This window comes from Anabrus simplex, chromosome 1 (assembly GCF_040414725.1).
Source record: "Anabrus simplex isolate iqAnaSimp1 chromosome 1, ASM4041472v1, whole genome shotgun sequence".
NCBI lineage: Eukaryota > Metazoa > Arthropoda > Insecta > Orthoptera > Tettigoniidae > Anabrus > Anabrus simplex.
In genome coordinates this window covers 1,253,676,062-1,253,698,997 of record NC_090265.1, presented here as the reverse complement: position 1 = coordinate 1,253,698,997, position 22,936 = coordinate 1,253,676,062, and the positions used below count along the sequence as shown (strand labels likewise).

Below are 22,936 nucleotides of genomic sequence, written 5' to 3'. Positions count from 1 at the left end.
TTCTGGACGAAAATTCATTCGAGTCAGACGGTTTCAGAATCTATAAAGGAAAGCCTGCAATAAGAAACAACTCTAACATACCAATTCTAGGAACGACCTTTGTAGTCAAAAGGTGCATTACTGAGTCCGTCATAAACTTCACCTCACCAACAGAGTGGCTCTCAATTCTCCTTTAGATCTGGCAACAAAGCTTACACAATCATTAACGCACATGTCCCTATAAATGAAGATAACAGGAAACGTCCAAAAAAGGTGGATGAATTTTGGGAAACTCTTGAAGATATAACTTTCAAAATTCCACATCATGTAAAGGTTTTGGTCGGAGACTTCAACGCTCAGATAGGCAAAGAAAAGAAACATAGAAAAGTCATGGGAGATTACCCAGCACACAGAAGAACGAACAGAAATGGTGAAAGACTGATTGACTTCTGTAGACAATTCAACCTGAAACTCATGTCCACATATTTCAAAGCTCTTCCAAAAGAGAAGAAAACCTGGATCTCTCCTAATACAATGTTGGGTGAATTTCAGATTGACCATGTTGCAATAACAGCACGAAACCAGAAAGAAATCCTAAATGTCAAAGTAAGGAAAATCCTGAACATTGATTCGGATCACTATCTCTCTGAGATAAAAGTAAGATTCCAGCCGAATAGATTTAAACCAAGACAGCAAAGGAAGCCCAGGATCAGTATAGAGACTCTGGAGCAGAATAAATTGGAATACCAACAGAACCTCTCCAAACTAAGGATGACCAACTGGGATGAAATCAGAGATTCCATGAATAAAGCTGCTGAAGGTTTGGGAAATCCTCCAAGGAAGCGGAAACATTGACGGTGGAACGAAAAATGTGACGATGCATTAGAAAGTAGACTAAAGGCCTGGAAGAGATGGCATTTGAATAGCAACAGCGAGAACTTGGAAAACTTCAAGGAAGCAAGGAAGAGAACAGCTAGGATCATAAGAACAGAGAAGAGAAAATATGACAGGAATAGGATAGAGAAGATAGAAGAATTTAAAAGGAACAACACCAGGGAGTTCTACAAAACCTTCAAAGAAGACCTAAAGGGATACACACCACCAAATCTGTGCTTCAGGCGAACAGACGGTAGCATAGCTACAAATGATAAATAAAACTGCCAGCTCCTGGCTGACTACTTCCAAACGCTGCTCAACTGTGAAGAACCGCATGACAGATTGCTTGTCCTGAAACTATCCAATGAGAACGCAAATTCCAAACCACCAAGTCTAGATGAGATAAAATGTATAATCAGAGAGCTTAAAAACAACAAAGCACCAGGGGAAGATGGCATTGTGGCAGAAAGTGGAAGATCGGAGAAGAAGTGGCTGCAGAAAGAATACATCACCTCATAAAAGAGATTTGGAAAACTGAAAGGATTCCGAACAATTGGAAATGTGCACTTATCCACCCACTCCACAAGAAAGGCAGTCAAATGGATATTAATAACTACAGAGGTATCTCTTTACTTTCAGTCGTGTACAAAATATTCTCCAAAGTGCTACTGAACAGGGTCGAAGAACATAGACTCCCTCATTGGAGAATACCAAGCAAGTTTCAGGAAAGGGAGGTCGTGTACAGAACAGATATTCAACCTCAAGTGTATTCTAAGGACTAGAGCATTGAGGGGCCAGAACACAGTGGTAATCTTTGTCGATTTCCAAAAAGCATATGACTCAATTGATAGACAGACATTATTTAATGTCCTAGAAGAGTTTGGAATCAACAGGAAAACGAGAGAAATAATAAAACAAACCCTGACAGACACCATCTCAAAAATTAAATTTGCTGGAGAAATCTCTGATCCATTCCAAATAAAGACAGGAGTCAGACAAAGAGATGGATTATCACCCATCCTGTTTAACATTGTATTGGACAAAATCATAAGAAAATGGGAAAACTCTCTGAAAGTAGAAGGCATACAGGGAATTCATCTTGGGTGCAAGGGACGAAACTGGGAAATTAAATGTCTGGCTTTTGCTGATGATCTTGCTCTCTTAGCTCAAAACAGAGAGGATGCTGGAGCTTCTTCATGACATTGCAAAGAAAACAGGTCTCATAAAGTCTCCTACGAAAAGACGAAGTACATGGAATACCGACATCAGGGAGAGAAAAGCATGGAAGTGAAGTGCGGAAAGGTTAGAAGAGTAGAAAAGTTTAAGTATTTGGTAGAACTGATCCAACCCAATGGACTGGACAAGGAGGCAAACAAGGAAAGAGCTAGAAAATTGGAACTGGTCTACAGACTGACACAGAACAGGTACAATAAACAGGCAATATCCTATGATGCCAAAATTAAACATTAATTAAAATTAAATTAATTAAAAATTAAAACCAGAGGGGCTGTACGGTTCAGAATGCCTTATATTAAATAAAAAAGGGGAACTGAAAGAAATTGAGAAGGAAAGGGAAATTCTGAGGAAAATTCTTGGACCTCAGAAAACGACGGATGGTGCATGGAGGAAAAGGAGAAATGAGGATCTCTACAAGTATTCCGAAAAGATCATGGACACAATGCGAAAACGAAGACTGAAATTTTACAGACATCTCGTCAAAATGAATAACAACCTCCTGACTAGAAGAATATTTAAATATATAATTGGATTGAGGAGGACAACGAAATGGGTGGAGGAGGTTAAGAAGGACACAGAAGAAATTAAAATAACACCAGAATTGATCCTTAACAGAAAGAAGTTCAGAACTTGAGTAGATGACCACAAATTACATGAAGAGCAGCGGAGGAATAGGCCCAAATTTGTAATATCTGAGGAGCAGAGAAAAATAAGGAGTGAACGAATGAAGAAGTTCTGGGAAGAGAAAAGAAGAAGACTGGCCAGAAAGCATTAAGTTTCACGCAGTCCACAGTTGGCCAAATTCGGAAGCAAGAAGATATATTTATACCAAAAAATCTAAAGATGTTTCAAACGTGAAAATTGGTTATTTGGAATCTTCTTTAAAAATAAAGAAACACTCATATCGGTGGAGGGGGGAATCAACTTGGTAGTTGGGGGCGATGAAAACGGAGATGAATTCCTTTTACGAGAATACATATATCTCAAAAACTGAAGATGTTACAAGTCATGATAATTCATATTTGAAGCTCTTTTTAAAGAAACAGGTACTGTTTAATTTTGGAAAATTCACTTAAGTGGGGAGTGTGAAAGGAAGTGAAAAAATTGAATTCTTTTTATGGAGAAACTTATATCTCAAAATTAAAGGTTACAAACATGGAAACTGGTATTTGGAATCTCCTTGAAAAATAAAGAAAAACGCATTTTTTTTTGGGTGGGGTGAAACCAACTTAACGGGCGGGGGTGGAGTGAAAAGGGAGTTGAATTCTTGTCATGAGGATACTTATGTCTCAGAAACTGAAGATGCTACAGACATGAACATTTGTATTTGGAATTTTCCTTCAAAGAAACACGTAATTTTTGTCTGGAAAATCCACTTGGGGCGGGGGGTGAATTAATTGAAAAATTATTTGAATTATTTGTATGAGGATATACATATATCTCAAAAACTAAAGATGTTACACACGTGAAATTTGTATTTGGAATCTCCTTTAAAAATAAAGAAACACGCATTGGGGGGGGGGGAATCAAGTTAACGGGCTGGGGTGAAACAGGATTTGAATTCTTTTTATGAGGATACTTATATCTCAGAAACTGAAGATGTTAGAGGCATGAACATTTGTATTTGGAATCTTCTTTCAAAGTAAAGAAACACATGTTCTTTTGTCTTTGGAAAATCCACTTAAGGGGGGTGAATGAATTGAAAAATTAGTTCAATTCTTTGTATGAGGATAGTTATATCTCAAAAATTAAAGATGTTAACGACGTGAAAATTGGCATTTGGAATCTCCTTTAAAAATAAAGAAACAAACACTTTAGGGAAGGCGGGAATCAACTTAATAGATGGGAGGGGGGGGGGGGGGTGAAAAAGGAGTTGAATTACTTTCATGGGGATACTTATATCTCAAAAACTGAAGATGTTACATCGTGAAAATTAGCATTTGGAATCTCCTTTAAAAATAAAGAAACATGCATTTGTTTTTCTTTTGGAAAATTGACGTAAGGGGTGTGGGGTTGAAAATAAGTAAATAAGGATTTGCAATATGTTTATGAGGATTATGAGGATACTTAAAAACTGAAGCTGTTACAGATGTGGAAGTTGGTATTTTGAATTTCCTTTCAAAATAAATACTTTTTTTTCTTTTTGGAAAGTCCACTTAAGGCGGGAGAGGGGTGGAAAGAGGAAGAAGAAGAAGAAGAAGAAGAAGAAGAAGAAGAAGAAGAAGAAGAAGAAGAAGAAGAAGAAGAAGAAGAAGAAGAAGAAGAAGTTGAATTATTTTTATGAGCATACATTTATCTCAAAAACTGAAGGTGTTACAGATGTACAGAAGACATGAAAACTTGTATTTGGATCTACTTTTAAAATATTGAAACACGTATATGTTTGTTTTCGGAAAAATCCAGTTAAGAGGCTGAAAGGAATAGGAAAAGCGGGTAAATTATTTAAATGAGTACCAGTATGTCTACATTATATGTCAAAAACTTAACATGTTAGAGACAAAAAACTTGGTATATTGAAAGTCCTTTAAAAATACAGGAACATGTACCTTTTTATTTCCGGAGGAGGCACTTACCGGGAGGTGAAAAGAAGTGAAAAATAGTTGAATTATTTTTTTATGAGGATACTTATATCTTAAAAACTGAAGATGTTACAGACGGGAATCTCCTTTAAAAATAAAGAAACATGTATTTTTGTTTTCGAAAAATACACATAAATGGGGGTGGAGGTAGGACTGTTCAAGGGATTGAATTCTTTTTATGGGGATACTTATGTATATCTCAAAAACTGAAGATGTTACAGATGTGGGAATAGATACTTGGAATCTCCTTTAAAAATAAAGAAACATGCATTTATTATTTCGACGTGAGAGAAGACTTTCTCACATGTACATTTCTATGTCGCATGGTCGTCTTAGCCCAAAAAGGTAATATCACAAACATGGATTGCAAAGAATTTCTGGGGTAAATGAAACTCAATTTTTGGGTGAGTTTTTATAGTTTAGGAATTTTCAGATAATGTCTTAGTACAATGATGAGGAACAATTACTTTGATCCAATTAAAAATCTGCGCGAGTAAGGCCGCAGGTAGTTGCTAGTCCTTCCATATGGTATTGAGGGCTCGGTATAGCCACTGTAGTCCAATGCTTCCTGCTGCCTTAATCATATAAGCATTGAATTAGTCTTTTCAACTTGCTTTAACTTTGGTCATTACTGTCACTGCCCTTTCAAGTTCCAACCATGTTATCAGGTTCTCTTCTTTCTTCCGTTTTCCATTTTCCATTTTCTTATCTCCTTCATTCTCTGAGCAGTCATCCTCATTATAAAGTTTTTCAAAATACTTTGCCATCATCTTCTGAAGACCCTTTTTGTTCATGTACTATGGATCCATCTTCTCTCTTTAATGCCTTGATTTTTTTCTTGGTTTATTCTTTTTGATTTTATTACTCTGTATTCTGATTTCCTTGACTATCTTGCTCAATTTTGTTCGTAAACTCTCCTCAACATTTCTCCTTTTCTTCCTTGATACTCCTCTTTACTTGTAGTTTTAATCTTTTGTATTCCACATGTAACCTTTCTATCTTATTCTCATCCCTCTGATATATTTTTTGCTTTTCCGTATCCATTTCTTTCTTCACCTTGTTCCTTTCTTTTATTTCTTTTTTTATTTTGTCTGTCCACCACCGTGTCTCCTTTCCCTTAACCTTTGCTTTTGTTTTTCCGCAGACCTCAATTGCTGCTTCCACAAATATCTGTCTTAAATTGTCCCTCTCTTCTTCTCCACTTTGTATTTCCGTGTTAGGCAACTTCCTTTTTATACAATCTTGGAATGCCATTCTTTTATACTTTCACTGGGGATTATCTTCATATTCATGACGTATCTTCCCCATTCTTGGTCTATTGTTATAAAATCGATGAGTGTTCCATACTGTCCATCCCAACTATATCGGCTGATCTTATGACTGTTCCTCTTGATAAACCGTGTGTTCTTTATCATCAGGTTTTTTCTGATACAAAAGTACAACAGTTTCTCTCCATCTTCATTTCTGTCGCCATGTGGGCCCAGAACATTCTCATATCCCATTCCGTTAGTTTCCACTTGAGCATTCAGATATCCCATTATCATGATCCTATCTCCAGCAATATGTGTTTCCACTTCATTGAGAAACTCTTCTTTTTCTTCCATGCTACATCTTGTCTCTGGAGCATACACCTGATCTTCAGTAGTTCCTTGTTATTTCAGATTACATTTATCAATTTGTTTTTTTTAATGTGTTATTTTGCTCTGAATGCTCTTTTAAATTCTTCTTTTTGAACATGTTAGCTATTTTGTAGGTATTTTTATTCACAAAGTTAAGAACCATATGTTTATCGTTTTTGGATAGGGGTTTGCTTATGTTTTTCTGTTGTTTTTTAGTAGCCAGTCTACTGTGTTGGGAAGATGGTTGTTTTGTACTACAATTTCTTTTATTATTTGTATTTTGTTGTTAAAATCAGCTTACCGGGCGAGTTGGCCGTGTGGTTAGGGGCGCGCAGCTGTGAGCTTGCATCCGGGAGATAGTGGGTTCGATCCCCACTGTTGGCAGCCCAGAAGATGGTTTTCCGTGGTTTCCCATTTTCGCACCAGGCAAATGCTGGGGCTGTACCTTAATTAAGGCCACGGCTGCTTCCTTCCCCCTCCCAGGCTTTTCCTATCCCATTGTTGCCATAAGACCTATTTGTGTCGGTGCAACGTAAAACAAATATCGATAAGTTAAAATCAGTTTGGCTCATTGGTACAGTTATAGCTCTGTGTATCATCATGTTCAATCCTGTTTATTTGTGTGAAGTTGGGTGATAAGAATCGATGTCTATTGTGTGTGATATTCGCGTTTGTTTACTGTGTATCTTGTAAGACAGTTTATCTTGACTTCTACTGATCATTATATCCCATTTGTTTCTGGTTCCGTTGTGAACTTGATTGCTTTGTGTAAAGAGTTTAGTGTGTCTAGTAAATGTTCTGCATTTGTGATGTCATTATCGTACACGCATATTATCTGCTCCAGTGCATTATTCTTTTGGCGTGTTGGTCGGTTAAGAGTTTGCCCTCAATGCTGTTTAACACATTGGGTGCCACGTGACACCATATAGTGTCACGCTGGTCTTCAAATTTAAGATGGCGTGACGCCGTATAGCTGCACACAGGTCTTGAAATCAGGGTTGGCGTTACACCATGTGGCAGCACAGCAGAGTTTGGGCCAATGCATTGTAAAAAATCAGCTGTGACATCTATGTGTGTAATATTGGTACTACATGAAGAGCGAACTACAGGGTCTATTTCAGTTATGTATTGCTACTATGTGCCACTATGCGGTGCCACAGCATTCTTCCAAAATCACTGACTGGCCACTGGTCATTCTCACAAGTGAAAGGCATTGTTTTTTCCTCATTTACGTGCGAATTATCATTCAGTTTGTATTGTTGTGCAAAAATATAAAGAATGGAAGATATTGGTAATATTCTTGGTGGATATGGTAAGCAACTTACCAAGAAGAGAATTAGTGAATTGGATATTAGTGAATTACTGATGGATTCTGATGGAGAGAAAGATGTAAGTGTTGATGACAGTGAATATAACGCTAGTGATGATGACTGCACTGACAGCATGACGGATGTATCAAGTGATGCCGAAGACGATAGCGATACTGATAGTGATATTATAGGTGGGGACTGTGCTGGTGCAAATGGTGTACACAGCCATTCACAGGGTGTCCAACACATGGTATCAAACCACAATCTGTGTCTGTGCCTAGGTCTCCCATTTTAGTCGCCTCTTACGACAGGCAGAGTATACTGGGGGTGTATTCTTCATCTGCATCCCCCACCCACAGGGGGGTAACAATATGTAATGTAATAAAAGTACTTGTTTTGTCATTTCAGTAGATTTTCATAAATACTGTGTTAGTTTGAATTAGCCCATAAATTTGATGTATTTGAAATTTGTATTGTACATTCCATATAAAGCATCAAAAAATATTGTGACACCATATGGCATCATGCTATAATTTATGCTTTGTAAAAATTGATGTGACACCATATGGCATCACACATGACCTTGGTATGATGAGATAAAGTTTACTTAGTACATCATATTAATATATCCCAAGATTATATAAATAACAATGGCACCAGCGGAATACTATTGAAATTCATGCCTGGCACCCGTGGAAGAGTGTGCTACAATCGGCTCGGCACTGAACGTGTTAAGAATATGTTTGCTATTATTCCCAATAATTGTGAGCCCATGGCTAATCCTTCTTTTTATGAATATATTTTGTTAAACATAAATGTGTTTTGATTTAAGGTTGTTTTTAACAGATTGATTGTTTCTACTGTTTCTTGTAAATGTTTTTTCTATAATTTTAACCAACTCCTCTGTTGGTATGTTAGTGTACATGTTGGTTATGTCAAAAGATATCATTCCTATGCTTTCTTTCATGTTCAGCTTATTTTATTTTTTCATTAGTTCTGATGTGTTTTTAATTGACGTATATTTTTAATTTTTATCTTTTCTTTTAACATTTGTTTACATTATAACTTGGTTTGTTTTTTTGAAATCGAAGTAAAATTGGTCTGATGGGACATGTGTCCTTGTATATTTTGGGGAGTGCTCTTAGTTTTGAGATTGCCAGGCTGAGTGGCTCAGATGGTTGAGGCGCTGGCCTTCTGACCCCACCATGGCAGGTGGTTGAATACATCAGCCTTGTGTCGGTAGATTTACTGGCCCGTAAAAGAACTGTGAGACTAAATACCGGCAAGTCGGCATCTCCGAAATGGTAAAAAGGTAGTTAGTGGGACGTAAAGCCAATAACATTTTTTTTTTAAATAGTGTTGAGACTGTGGGGTTTGTGATGATATGTTTTTCTTCTCTGGTAATGATTAAATCATGTTATTTGAATGCTTGTTTTATGCCGCTTTGAAATGTATTCGTTGGATGGCTGCTGTTGAAATCGTTAGTTTCTTTGAACGTATTCATATTTTCTGAATATGACTGTTGTGTTCACTTTATCTGCTTTTGTAGCTATTAAATTATCACTTTTTATTTTAATTTTAGATTGCAGCAAATGGCATCAACTTATGGGAAAAGCAACAAAGTCCTTGGGTCACGATACACAGTCATGAGTCTAATGATTTAGAGAGAGATTTTACTTTTAATACTTTATAGTAACAAGCTGTGAGTTTATATTTGGTTGGTTTGCCGAGTTTTCTAGTTTGATTATTTTGATGCTTCATTTTTTGCCATATTTTAAATTATTTCTCTATGTTGTGCGATTATGTTGTTGCATGCAACTTCATTGTCCATGATTAGTTGTCTTTTGTTGATATCCGTGACTTGGCAATAAAACTTCATGCCTTTTTCTAACAGCTTTTTTTTAATTTTATTTTATTTTATTTTATAAAGGTTGCAATGGATCCGTTAACTACTCTTGAGTAGAACCAATTTGATTGCATAGGTGTTTGTTGTTGTTGATCTTAGTTTGATCATTGATTAGATTACGCTACTGATTTTTTTATTGATTACTGCTTGTTTTTTAATTGTTTCATTTTTAACATAGGTATGCGTATGATCAGTGTACTAAGTTCATTACGATGGGTACCAGAAATTACTTAGGTTTAAGAGAAGGCACAACATTTTTTGTTGTTGATTTCTTGTTGTTTAAAATGTATATGCAAATCTTATTTCTTTTTTTATCCACAAATTTTGTGTTTGAGATGTTGAGATTTTGCCCAACAATTTGGTCAGTTTTGCTTTTAAGGGGATATATTAATTAATTAGTTTATTATCACCACGCTGTCATTTCTGTGATTAGAGATTGAGGTCTGTTTACACATTCCACTAAATGGTATTTAGAGCATGGATTATTGCATTTCTTGCAGACGCAATCCTCCTTGGGTTCATGGAATGCCTCATTCTGGCAGATCCTTTCATGAAACCCGCGGACAGCAAATCGTGTATATAGATGTCGAAGTTTGAAATTCGGTCCCTTCCAAATTTCTGACTTCATTGCATCAGTCTCCATTATTTCTTGGGGTATCTCGTCGGCTCTTTTCCATCTCTTTTATATGCATGCGTTTCCGGTAGATCAAAAATGTGCTTTATGTCTTCCATGAAGAAGGTTTCCTGCGCAGGAGGAAACAGGAGGGGGACCTGAATGAATTGAATATCAGGGAAGACATCATGAAAAATCGTGAAGTCTTCAGGACCTCAATAAACGCACATTTATGGTGGAAAATAGCAGCAAAACTGGTACAAAGTGGTCAGAAGAATGGAAAAGGCAACCCAGTGAGCTCATGAAAAGATTATGGAAGAATGGGAAGGTGAAAGTCATAAGGCCTATGAACAAGTTTCAACGCCCTCTATGAATGGGCATAACGAAACAAGAATAATAATACATACATTATCATTAAAGACTGTTATGCCTTTGAGCGTTCAGTCTGCAAGCCTCTGTGAATTTACTAAAAGTCGCCACAATCCTCTATTTGCAACTAGTGCTGTGGCCTCATTTAGTTCTATACCTCTTATCTTTAAATCGTTAGAAACTGAGTCTAACCATCATCGTCTTGGTCTCCCTCTACAGTGGAACCTTGGATTGTGAGCATAATTCGTTCTGGCAACGTGCTCGTAATCCAAATCGCTCGTATATCAAAGCAAATTTTCCCATAAGAAACTATTGAAACTCGGATGATTCGTCCACAACACAAAAACATTTATTCGCATAACATTTCTAAAACAAAATATAATGTAAAACAATTAAACTGCACTTTACCTTACAATAGAATCATTGTTGGTGTGAGGGAGGCGAGAGATGACATGAGAAGAGTTACTGTGTAGCACGAATTTCACTAACGGAATCACTGCTATCGGTTGGCTCATTGGAAGTGTTTTCTTTTCGTGCAGCTTTAACGAGGAACCTATCCAATGACTGTTGCTTTTGCCTCTTTTTGAGGATTTCACGAAAATGTGACATTGCATTGTCATTGAACAGATTCATCCACTGTAATAATCTCCTTCTTCTGACCGAATTCCTTTTTAGCCTTCTTTTCGTTCACAGAGCCCATCGTTGCAGAACAATTATATCACAGATGACAGAAACAAAACAGGTACACTCGTACGGTGTTGACTATGCGAGCGAGGCACGCCAACTGAAGTCCAGCACGGGAAATGATTACACACACTTTCCCAGGAAAGAGAGTGGCAGGGGGAGGTGAAAACGTACGTAATCGTGACGCTCGTATTGCAAAACCTCACTCGCTTATCAAGTCACAATTTATTTTAAATATTTGATCGTCTTTCAAAAACACTTGTAGACCAAGTTACTCGCAATCCGAGGTTCCACTGTACTTCTCTTACCCTCCATAACAGAGTCCATTATTCTCCTAGGTAACCTATCCTCCTTCATCCACCTCACATGGCCCCACCACCGAAGCCGGTTTATGCGTACAGCTTCATCCGAGTTCATTCCTAACTTAGCCTTTATCTCCTCGTTCCGAGTACCCTCCTGCCATTGTTCCCACCTGTTTGTACCAGCAATCATTCTCGCTACTTTCAAGTCTGTTACTTCTAACTTATGAATAGGATATCCTGAGTCCACCCAGCTTTCGCTCTCGTGAAGCAAAGTTGGCCTGAGAACAGACCGATGTAAAGATAGTTTCATCTGGGACCTGACTTCCTTCTTCCTGAATACTGTTGATCGCAACTGCGAGCTCACTGCATTAGCTTTACTACACCTTGATTCAATCTCACTTACTATATTACCATCCTGGGAGAACACACAACCTGAATACTTGAAATTATCGACCTGTTCTAGCTTTGTATCACCGATCTGACATTCAATTCTGCTGAATTTCTTACCTACTGACATCATTTTAGTCTTCGAAAGGCTAATTTTCATACCATACTCATTGCACCTATTTTCAAGTTGCAAGATATTAGACTGCAGGCTTTCAGCACAGTCTGTCATTAAGACCAAGTCGTCAGCATGGGCCAGACTGCTTACTACATTTCCACATAACTGAATCCCTCCCTGCTATTTTATACCTTTCAGCAGATGATCCAAGTAAACTACAAACAGCAAAGCTGAAAGATTACAGCCTTCTGCCCGGCTCCATGGCTAAATGGTTAGCGTGCTGGCCTTTGGTCACAGAGGCGGGTTCGATTCCCGGCAGGGTCGGGAATTTTAACCATCATTGGTTAATTTCACTGGCACTGGGGCTGGGTGTATGTGTCGTCTTCATCATCATTTCATCCTCACCACGACGCGCAGGTCACCTACGGGTGTCAAATCGAAAGACCTGCACCTGGCAAGCCGAACATGTCCTCGGACACTCCCGGCACTAAAAGCCATACGCCATTTCATTTTTACAGCCTTCTAACCCCTGTAAGTACCCTGAACAAAGAACTCATTTGACCATCAATTCTCACTGAAGCCCAATTATCAACATAAATGCCTTTGATTGATTTCAATAATCTACCTTTAATTCCGTAATCCCCCAGTATGACAAACATCTTTTCCCTCTGTACTCTATCATATGCTCTCTCTAGATCTACAAAATATAAACACAACTGCCTACTCCTCTCGTAGCATTTTTCAATTACTTGGCGCATACTGAAAATCTGATCCTGACAGCCTCTCTCTGGTCTGAAACCACACTGGTTTTCATACAACTTCCTCTCAACGACTGTTCGCACCCTCCCTTCCAAGATGCCAGTAAATACTTTGCCTGGTACACTAATCAATGAGATACCTCGATAGTTGTTGCAATCCTTCCTGTTCCCTTGCTTATAGATAGGTTCAATTACTGCTTTTGTCCAATCTGAAGGTACCTTACCAACACTCCATGCTAATCTTACTACTCCGTGAAACCATTTCATCCCTGCCTTCCCACTATACTTCACCATTTCAGGTCTAATTTCAACAATTCCTGCTACTTTATGGCAGTGGAGTTTGTTTACCATCCTTTCCACTTCCTCAAGCTTAATTTCACCAACACCATTTTCCTCCTCCCCATGAGCTTGGCTGTTCTCAACACCACCAGGAAGATTTCCTTTTACGTTGAGAAGCTGTTCAAAATATTCCCTCCACCTCTCCAGTGATTCCCTGGGATCTATTAAGAGTTCACCTGAATTACTCAAAACACTGTTCATTTCCTTTTTCCCTCCCTTCCTAAGATTCGTTATTACTGTCCAGAAAGGTTTCCCTCTTGCTGGACCTAGCCTTTCCAGGTTATTACCAAAATCTTCCCACGACTTCTTTTTGGATTCAACAACTATTTGTTTTGCTCTGTTTCTGTCATCTACGTACAAATTCCTGTCTGCATCAGCCCTTGTTTGGAGCCATTTCTGATAAGCCTTCTGTTTACGTTTACAAGCTGCTCTCACTTCATCATTCCACCAAGATGTTCGCCTTTTCCCATCTTTACACACAGTTGATCCTAGGCATTCCCGTGCTGTTTCTACTGCAGCATCCCTGTATGCCACCATTCTCTTTCTATATCCTGAACCTGCTTACTGTCTACTGTTCGAAACTTCTCACTAATCATATCCATGTACTTCTGTCTAATTTCCTCGTCCTGGAGATTTTCTACCCTTATTCGTTTGCAGACAGATTTCACTTTCTCTACCCTAGGTCTAGAGATACTTAGTTCACTACAGATCAGATAGTTGTTTGTATCATAAAAAAATCCCCGGAAAACTCGTACATTCCTAACAGATTTCCTGAATTCGAAGTTGGTTAAGATATAGTCTATTATGGATCTGGTACCCCTAGCCTCCCATGTGTAGCGGTGAATAGCCTCATGCTTGAAGAATGTATTCGTAACAGCTAAACCCATACTAGCACAGAAGTCTAGCAAACTCTTTCCATTCCTATTAGCCTCCATATCTTCCCCACATTTACCAATCACCCTTTCATTTCCTTCAGTTCTGTTTCCAACTCTCACATTGAAATCGCCCATTAGCACTATTCTATCCTTGCTGTTGACCCTGACCACGAGTCATTCAATGCTTCATAAAACTTTCAACTTCATCCTCATCTGCACCCTCACATGGTGAATACACTGAGACAGTTCTTGTCCTAATTCCTCCAACTGCCAAATCTACCCACATCATTCACTCATTTACGTGCCTAACAGAAACTATGTTGCGTGCAATGGTATTCCTGATAAACAACCCTACCCCATGCACTGCCCTTCCCTTTCTAACACCCGTCCAGTACACTTTATATTCTCCTATCTCTTCCTTGTTATCTCCCCTTACTCGTATATCACTTACTCCTAGAACATCCAGATGCATCCTCTTTGCTGACTCAGCCAGTTCTACTTTCTTTCTTCCATTAACCCCATTAATATTGATAGCTTCCCATCAAATTCCATTTCGTTTGCCAAGTTGTTTCCAAGAAGTCCCTCACCTATCAAATGGGAGTGGGACTTTTACTCCCATTGGTCCGAGGCTTGCTTAAATTGTTTTGAGCTCGGTAAATTCATGAAGCAGGATGCTACCCTACTTACACATAGTCCAAGCGAGAATCTCTCCTCTAACAGGTTACGGACCACCGGTGGATTGTATAGTTCTAGCTGCCTGAGTATAAGGGCAGTTGCCCATGGTTCACAAACTAGGATGTGACTACAGTAACCCACACCATGAACCATGAATATTAATAATAATAAAGGGGAGCACTAAAAATAAAACACCTAAAAGTAAAATATAGTGTGTCATTGACCTAGCCACGGCAAGGAGCGTTACATGGTGGAAGATCACTGGACTGACTAGCCAGCTGGACTCATGCCAGTGACAGAGCAGTGGTTTTGCAACGACTTGCGTTGTATACTAGAGTGGAGAGATAAGTTCCAGATTTCAAGTTTTTAAGGATTTAAACTGAAATAAACATAAATGTTTATACATTTCTAAATTTTTGAGTGTGATTTGATAGAATTTAATGATGTTCCTTCAAGAATGTAACACGTAATTCTATTTTAATTAAATTGTTTCTTCTTCAGGTATAATTCTGTTACCATATGTTTTCTTTTTCAGGTAGTTTTCCCTTCTTCTTATTCTTCTTTTATGACCACATAGGATCACTTTAGTCAGTCCATCGTTCAGGTCTCTTTGAAGGGATTGTTCGGGCTTTGCGGTCCTCCTAGTACTTCTTCAGACGCTCCGATCTTCGTGCCCTTTCCTCAGTTGAAAATATGTGTGTTGTTTGTTTTGTGTAAGGGTAAAGTGGAGGTTTGTATTCTTGAGTTTTGTATTCAGTTTTATCTTATTTATGATGTCTTCTGTTGTAAGGCCTATTTCCTTCAGATCCTCTCTTACTTCTCTGATCCATTTACATCCTGTTGTGGTATTTTTTGAGATGAGATTGTGTTGTACTAGTTGTTTGAGAAGTCTTGAATCCTGCGTCCTCATGATATGTCCAAAGAATCCCAGTCTCCTCTTACGCATAGTATCTGTAATAGGTTCTAGCTCTTTGTACACGACTTTGTTAGGTATTAACCGCCACTGTCTATCTTTCTAGTAGTTTTTGTTGATGCAGGTTCTTCCAATCCTCCTTTCAGTTTGCTGAAGTCTGTCGGTCTTTGATTGTTTATTCAGGTGAAAAAAGTGTTTCTGCTGCATATGTAGCTTCCGGTTTTATAACTGTGTGTAGTGTTTTATTTTTGCATTTATTGATAGACATTTCTTTCTGTAGATATCCCATGTTTATGTTTGTGCTTTAGCTAATCTATTTGTTCTTGTTTGGATTGAGATTTTTTCATTTAGGTTATGTGTTACTACTTCTCCAAGATATTTAAATTGAGTTACTATTTTGATTTTATTACCATTTATGGTAACTTCTTTTGGTTGTGTTGGTTTTTGAGGCATAATTTCTGTTTTTTCAAATGCTATTTTGAGGCCATTTTTATTTGCAATGTTTTGAAGTTCTGATATCTGGGTTTTTGCTTCTTTTATGTCCATTGCTAATAATGCTAAGTCGTCAGCGAAACCCAGGCAATTTGTTTTGATTTTTTGGCCAATCTTTATTTCGGGGGGACATTTCCTAAACCATTCCCTCATTACCATTTCTAGAGCAAAATTAAATAATAGTGGTGAGAGCCCATCTCCCTGCCGTAGTCCAGTTTTAATTTCAAATGTCTCTGATGTTACACCCCTAAACTCCACTATTGATTTGGTGTTAGTGAGAGTCAATTTTATCATGTTTATTAATTTGGGGTGTAGTCCAAGGTGTCTTAAAATTTTGAACAGAGATTCTCCATGGATGCAATCATAAGTTTTCTTGAAATCTACAAATGTTATCAGCCTATCTGTATTTCTTCTCCTGTTATAGTTCATTATCAATTTAAGACTCATGATCTGATCAGGACAGCCCCTCCAGGGTCTGAAACCTCCTTGATATTCTCCTAGTTCTTTCTCAAGTTGTGAACTTATTCTATTAAGGATGATTATTGAAAATATTTTGTATGTTATGTCTAGGAGCGAGATTCCCCTGTAGTTATTAGGGTCGGTTTTGTCTCCTTTTTGTGCAGTGGGTGAATGAGGGCTGTTGTCCAGTGTTCTGGTAGTTCTTCTTTAATCCAGATAGAGATGCTGATGTTCCTGCATATTTCCAGATTTCCGCAAAGGTCTGATCTTCTCCTGGTGCTTTGTAGTTTTTCAATTTATTCAGAGCTTGGTAGACTTCCTTTATTGTGGGGGGGATTGATGTTCTCTGGTGATGTTTTTATCGGAATGTTGGTGTCCAAATGAAGGAGTTCTGTAGGTTCCTCACAATTTAAAAGCTTGTTGAAATATTTAGCCAGAATTTCTGCATTGTCTTTATTGTTATGAGCCAGCTTACCATTTTCATCCTTCATCAGGAGGGTCGGGGGTTCATATTTTTGGAGCTGCTTTCTGAAGGTTTTGTAGTAGTCCCTTGATTGAGTTTTATTAAACTGTTCTTCAATTAACTGCAGTACGTCCTTATGATGTCCTTTTATTCTGTTTTTTTGGGACTAATGTAATAGCCAAGCCTGATGTCTTTTCTCCACTGTTTCATCACATTCACTGTTCCACCATTGGTGCTTTTTATGTGGTTTAATTGGAGCCAGGTCTTCTGCAATTTGTTTAAGGTTGTGTACTAAGTCTTCAAGTTTATCTGTGATTTTTATTTTTTCAGTTGCTTTCTGGTAATTTTTGTTGTTGATTAGCTGGGTAGGATCTAGTTTTTATTTAGTTTTAAGGGCTTGCTTTTGCTGTCTCCTCTGTGGAGTGAGTTTAATTTTAATTTTAACTATGTAGTGATCCGAATCTGTGTCTATTACTCGGAGAACTTTGACGTTATAGATCTCTTTGTGGTTGTATTTGTCCATGCAGATGTGATCCAGTTGCCATTCTCCTTTAGTGTAGTCAGGGTGTTTCCATGTTTTGAGTTTTTGAGGTTTCCTCTTAAAACATGTAGATTTTGAGACTAAATTATGGTTTCTACACAGGTCAACTAGTCTCTCTCCATTTTTATTTGTTTTCTTGTATACTGGTCATTTTCCGATGATGTCACGGTATTTTCTTTCTCTGCCTAGTTGAGCGTTGAAGTCGCCTATTAATAATTTTACATGGTGTTTGGGGATGTTATCTATGGTCTGGTCCAATAGGTCCCAAAACTCTTCTGTTTCCTCATGGTCTTTTGAGGAGTTGTTTTTATCATTAGTGGGAGCATGGGCATTTATTATAGTATAGATTTTATTAGGTGCCTTTAATGTGAGCATTGAGAGTGGTGGAGACTGTGATTTGAATTCTTGAACTGAGTTTATTATTTTAAGGCTGACCAAAAATCCTGTTCCAAATTGTGGGACATTCATCATCACTCTCCTCCCGGGTATACCTTTATAACGTCTGTACCCTTGAGATTCTAAGGCATCCTGGTCAGTGTTTCTAATTTCCTGTAATCCCATGATAAGAATTTTATGTTGGTCCATTACGTCAGTGATCACTTTTAGTTTACCGGTTTGCATGAGTGAGTTTATATTGTGTGTAGAGAAGTATGTTATCTGCTTTGGTTTGATTCTTGATTTTGTCTCGTTCGTGTATGAAGTACTGGGGTATTTCCGTGCCTCCTACTTCATGGTATCTTTTAGGTGGCAGCCCACTGTATCCGAATGCTGCCTTTTCTGAACTCTTGCTTCAGCCGGTGGAGTATTCCTTAAAATACCTTCCATGGTTGACTGTCAAGGTGTCACCTGTGTGGGACTAGGTCCCAAATTACAACTCTGGATGTGATCCAGTGAGGTGATAATGAGGCCGCTTCTCTGGAGTACAGACACCTTGTACAGCCGTCCTTAACCTGGAGAACAGACGCTGCATAATGGATTCCAGTGGCATTTCCTCCACTGTGGGAACCATCACCCCACCTAAAGGGGCTCATTCGCCCGAAGCCGTTGACCCCCTTAGAAAGTCAGGTTATTTCCTGCCGCCCAACACTCGGTGTTGGCAGTTTTACAACTGGGTGCCAGACCAGCAAACCCTCCTACTTTTTCATTCTGTACTTGGGACCGGACAATGGCGGATGTTCAGGTAGTTTATAAATTTATTTATTCAAAATTAGTTTCAGCAGACTGAAGAACCTAGTTTGTCGGAAATACCCAGAGCAAATCGTGCTGCTTTCCTTTCAGTCTTTTCCAGTACTCGTGTCAAGTGCAGTAATCATGGTGATCTGGAACGATACTCTAATTGGGATCTTACCAATGACTTATACACCCTCTCCTTTATATCCTTACTACAACCATTATACTTGTAAAGAGAACAGAGAAGGGGAGGATACCAGCTGGATTGAGTGGCTCAGATGGTTAAGGCACTATTTTTCTTAGCCCAAGCTTACAGGTTCAAACCTGGCTCAGTCCAGTGGTATTTGAATGTGCTCAAAATATATGTCAGCTCTGTGTCAGTACACTTAGTGGCATGTAAAAGAACTACAGATCAACATTTCAGCACCTCAGCATCTTCAAAACGATAAAAGTAGTTAGTGCAATATAAAACCAATAACATTACCACAAGAAATAAATTTCATAATTAATCCGCATTGTCAGCCTCAACATGATAAAAGGTCTTGGGTGACTCCACCGTTACTATACAGTACAATATTATTCCTTTTTTACTTTATTTTAAAAAAGGGGTCATGTTTTGTCTTTTCCTTGTGAGACATGTGTTTATCATATTATTTTAGGCTGAAGATGTCTCACAAGGAAGAGACGAAATATCCTCTTTATAAATAAACTAAAAAAATGGAATAATATTGTGCTGTATTGTAAAGGTGGAGTCACTCGATCATTAAAACCTTCTATCTTCCCAATAACATTGTTGGGAGGATACCGACCGAGTTCGATAGCTGCAGTCGCTTAAGTGCGGCCAGTATCCAGTATTCAGGAGATAGTAGGTTCGAACCCCACTGTCGACAGCCCTGAAAATGGTTTTCCGTGGTTTCCCATTTTCACACCAGGCAAATGCTGGGGCTGTACCTTAATTAAGGCCATGGCCGATTCCTTCCCACTCCTAGCCCTTTCCAGTCCTATTGTCGCCATAAGACCTATCTGTGTCGGTGCGACGTGAAGCAACTAGCAAAAAAAAAAAAAAGAAAAAAAAGAGGCTAATTTTGAGAGAAAGAGAGTAAAGTTATTTGGCCTGGTCATGACCATTGTAAGAAGTTAGAACCTGGAAAGGAACAAAATTACGGACAAAGAATTCTGGAAGGTAAAGAAGTACCATAAATGCCTGTAGGGGCTGATGACCTAGATGTTAGGCCCCTTTGAACAACAAGCATCATCATTATAAATGCCTCAACCCAGGTGGAGACGGGTAAAGGTAAATGATGATAGTGATGATGAAAACGAAGATCTTAATGTGATATTTCCTGAATGATTTCAGTTGCTTTTGTTGTGTTTTTAATATTCAGCAGTTTCTCCAAACCCTCCACAAACTTGGGTAAAATAAGAGTATTGTCTATGCACTGGAGGAACATCCAAACATAGAAATGAATTATGTTTCAGTTGTTTTCTTGTTTTGTGCAAGGATTCTTTTTTGCAGGATGTATTTTTAAAAGTTATTTTTGTATTATTCTTGGCAATATTACATATGATTTTGGAAACTGCTACCTTTTGCCTTCAGGATCTTGTGTCCATGTGTCAAGTATGGATGAAGTTGCTCAGACATTGGCTTCCTGTAATCCACATTTAATATCAGTTGACTTCTGGAAGACCTACAGTTTAACTCCAGCTGGAGTGAAAGCTCTTGGTCACTGTAGCAATCTTGAGGAAGTAGATCTTGGATGGTGGTAAGTGAAAAGTTCACTTGTTGAATCTAATATTTTTACAATGTAACTAAGATTAGAATTAATTGTCATGGGTCTGAAAATATTTCGTAGATAGGTAATCAAAACATGTAAACCTCTTTAATGTGAGATTGTAATGCATCCTTTGTAGGGTTGTCTATATTAATCTCAAATACTACTGGATAGATTTTGATGAAACTTTTACCAATATCTTTCTTATGATCATAGGAGTAACTTAGGCTAGATATTACTTCATTGTAATCAGAGGTAGCTTAGCATTAAACCAAATTTGCCTCATATCTCTAGAAGGTTGCTATACAGTGTTTCACTCTGATGCCGAAAGGTCTAACAACCTACATCTCTACTCCACTCTGACACCAAAAACTATAGAGTTAGTCACGCTTTTATAAAGTACTTGATTCAATAAAACTTTTCATATCCTGTATGCCTCCTTGTAACTAAGATGGAAAGCACAGATCTGAGTTTTAGATAAAGAGATTTCTGAAGATTATCCACTTAAGCTGGTATTCATAGTCGGCAACTTAATTCTCTAATGAGAATGGCTTAACAAAGCTGTACTTATTCGTGAAGTCGACTTAAATGTTTCTCTTATTCATAGTTGTTGGTCAAGTTCAACTATGTTAAGCTAGACTTGACAAAGCGTTATGTATATTTAGATGCTCTGCACAGTTAGAACTTTATAGTGTGCGAAATAGCAAATCCATCATCACAACAGTTGAATATGCGAGTCATCCTTCAGATACAGCCAGCTAGATCTATGCTGCGCTCCTTATTCCGATTTTATTTGTTTATTTACTGTATTTATCCTTTTACCTGTTCCTGTTATAACCACATCTGCGGCTTAAATTTTAGATACTTTTTCTTAAATGGATACGAAAAGCAGACACAAGCATTTTACTTCCATTGAAAAGGAGGTTTTCAAGGATACATTATTGAAACATTCTCAAATCATAGAGAATAAGAAGACAGACACGGCATCTTCTAAGCAAAAAGAAGCTGCTTGGTTAAGTATTGCCGAAGAATTCAATTCCTCAATACATACTGTAGAAAATACAAGTAACTTTCTTATAATGGTAAAAATACTATTACAAAAGCGAAGATTATATACAGTAAGTATTATACGTAGCACTAATTTGGTTATAATTTATTTTAGTGAGATGCCAAACAATTGCGGAAGCTATGGACATATATGAAATGCCATCACAGGGATTTACTGACGAAAACACGTCAGTCTATGAGGGCCACAGTGGATGGTCCTCCAGTAAATGTTGAGAGCATCGATCCTACTGTTGCCCAACTAACACCACATATAATGATACAAGTTCCGGGAGCAGTGGATTCCGACATGATGAATGAATTACAAGGTCGAGTACCTATAGCATTTATTATTTTATCTGTATTGTAATTCTGAAAAAACAGATTGAAATGGCATTAACAAAAAGAGAGTCCTTGATACAACATAGCAAAGGAGAAATGCAGCAGTCGGATACAACGTTGAAAATAAAACGTTTTATTATTAGAGCAGATCAACTTATATGCTTGTCAAATTTACATGAAGTAACACATGTACATTATTATTAAGTCCAAATAATTTACATTTTATGCAATGTAATTCGTTTATGTTTGGTTCACATTGCAGTACTCGGAAGAAGTAGAGGGTGCACCTAGCAAAACAATTCATAATGAGGGCTTATCTACCGTAACTGCTGGGTCATCTGGAATCACTGTAGTAGTGCTAACATCAACTCCAACAACTACAAACACAGCAGCAGTGGCGACGACAAAAACTGCAACAACATCAACAACAAATAATACAACCACAACAAGGAAATGAACATGTGAAAACCTCAAGGAACAAAATGATCAGCTGTTAAAGAAAGCAAAATTAGAAGTAGAAGTTGCGGAAATCATGTCGCGTGTAGCAAAACAGAAAGAACAACTGGTGAATATTGAACTAGAAAAATATAAAAAATCATAATGTGAAAATTTGTCCGTTAAATTTCCGTAGCCACCCACACTATGGTGCAATTAGTAATTTCTGTCCTTTTTCTTTGTGTATCTGCCTATTGATGTATGGTATTTTCAGATATTCTTTATCTTGTTTTGGTTTTTCTCTGTATTTCCTTACACTTACATAGTCTGTGTTTGTTTCATTGACTGCTCCATATCCATCTTAATCTCCAAATTAATCTAGATGAACTTAAAACAAGCAATAATCCTACCACCATTGTTTAACATCTTAACAGTGTATCTCTATACAAGTTGTCCTTCACTCCATTGACTAATTGTTTTTTTTTTTTTAAACTTGAAGCATTTCAAATGATTAATATATATCTGTATTCTAAGAAAATATGAATTATATAAGAAGCAAATAATCAGAAATCCCACACTCAAACATGAATATTAAGCTTTAAATCAATCAGCACAGATCTGCATTTACGGCAGTCGCCCAGGTGGTAGATTCCCTATCTGTTGTTTACCATGCCTTTTCTTAA

General features: G+C 37.8%; 1 protein-coding gene across 3 annotated transcripts in view; it reads left to right on the top strand.

The window, feature by feature from the left end:
* Positions 1-22,936, top strand: part of Fbxl4 (F box and leucine-rich-repeat gene 4) — a 279,999-nt gene that overhangs the window by 203,917 nt on the left and 53,146 nt on the right. For all 3 annotated transcript variants that reach the window (XM_067137655.2, XM_067137656.2, XM_067137657.2), the window contains one exon: positions 20,258-20,423. In XM_067137655.2, coding sequence (XP_066993756.2) covers positions 20,258-20,423 — 166 coding nt within the window. The remainder of the gene's footprint in view (positions 1-20,257; positions 20,424-22,936) is intronic.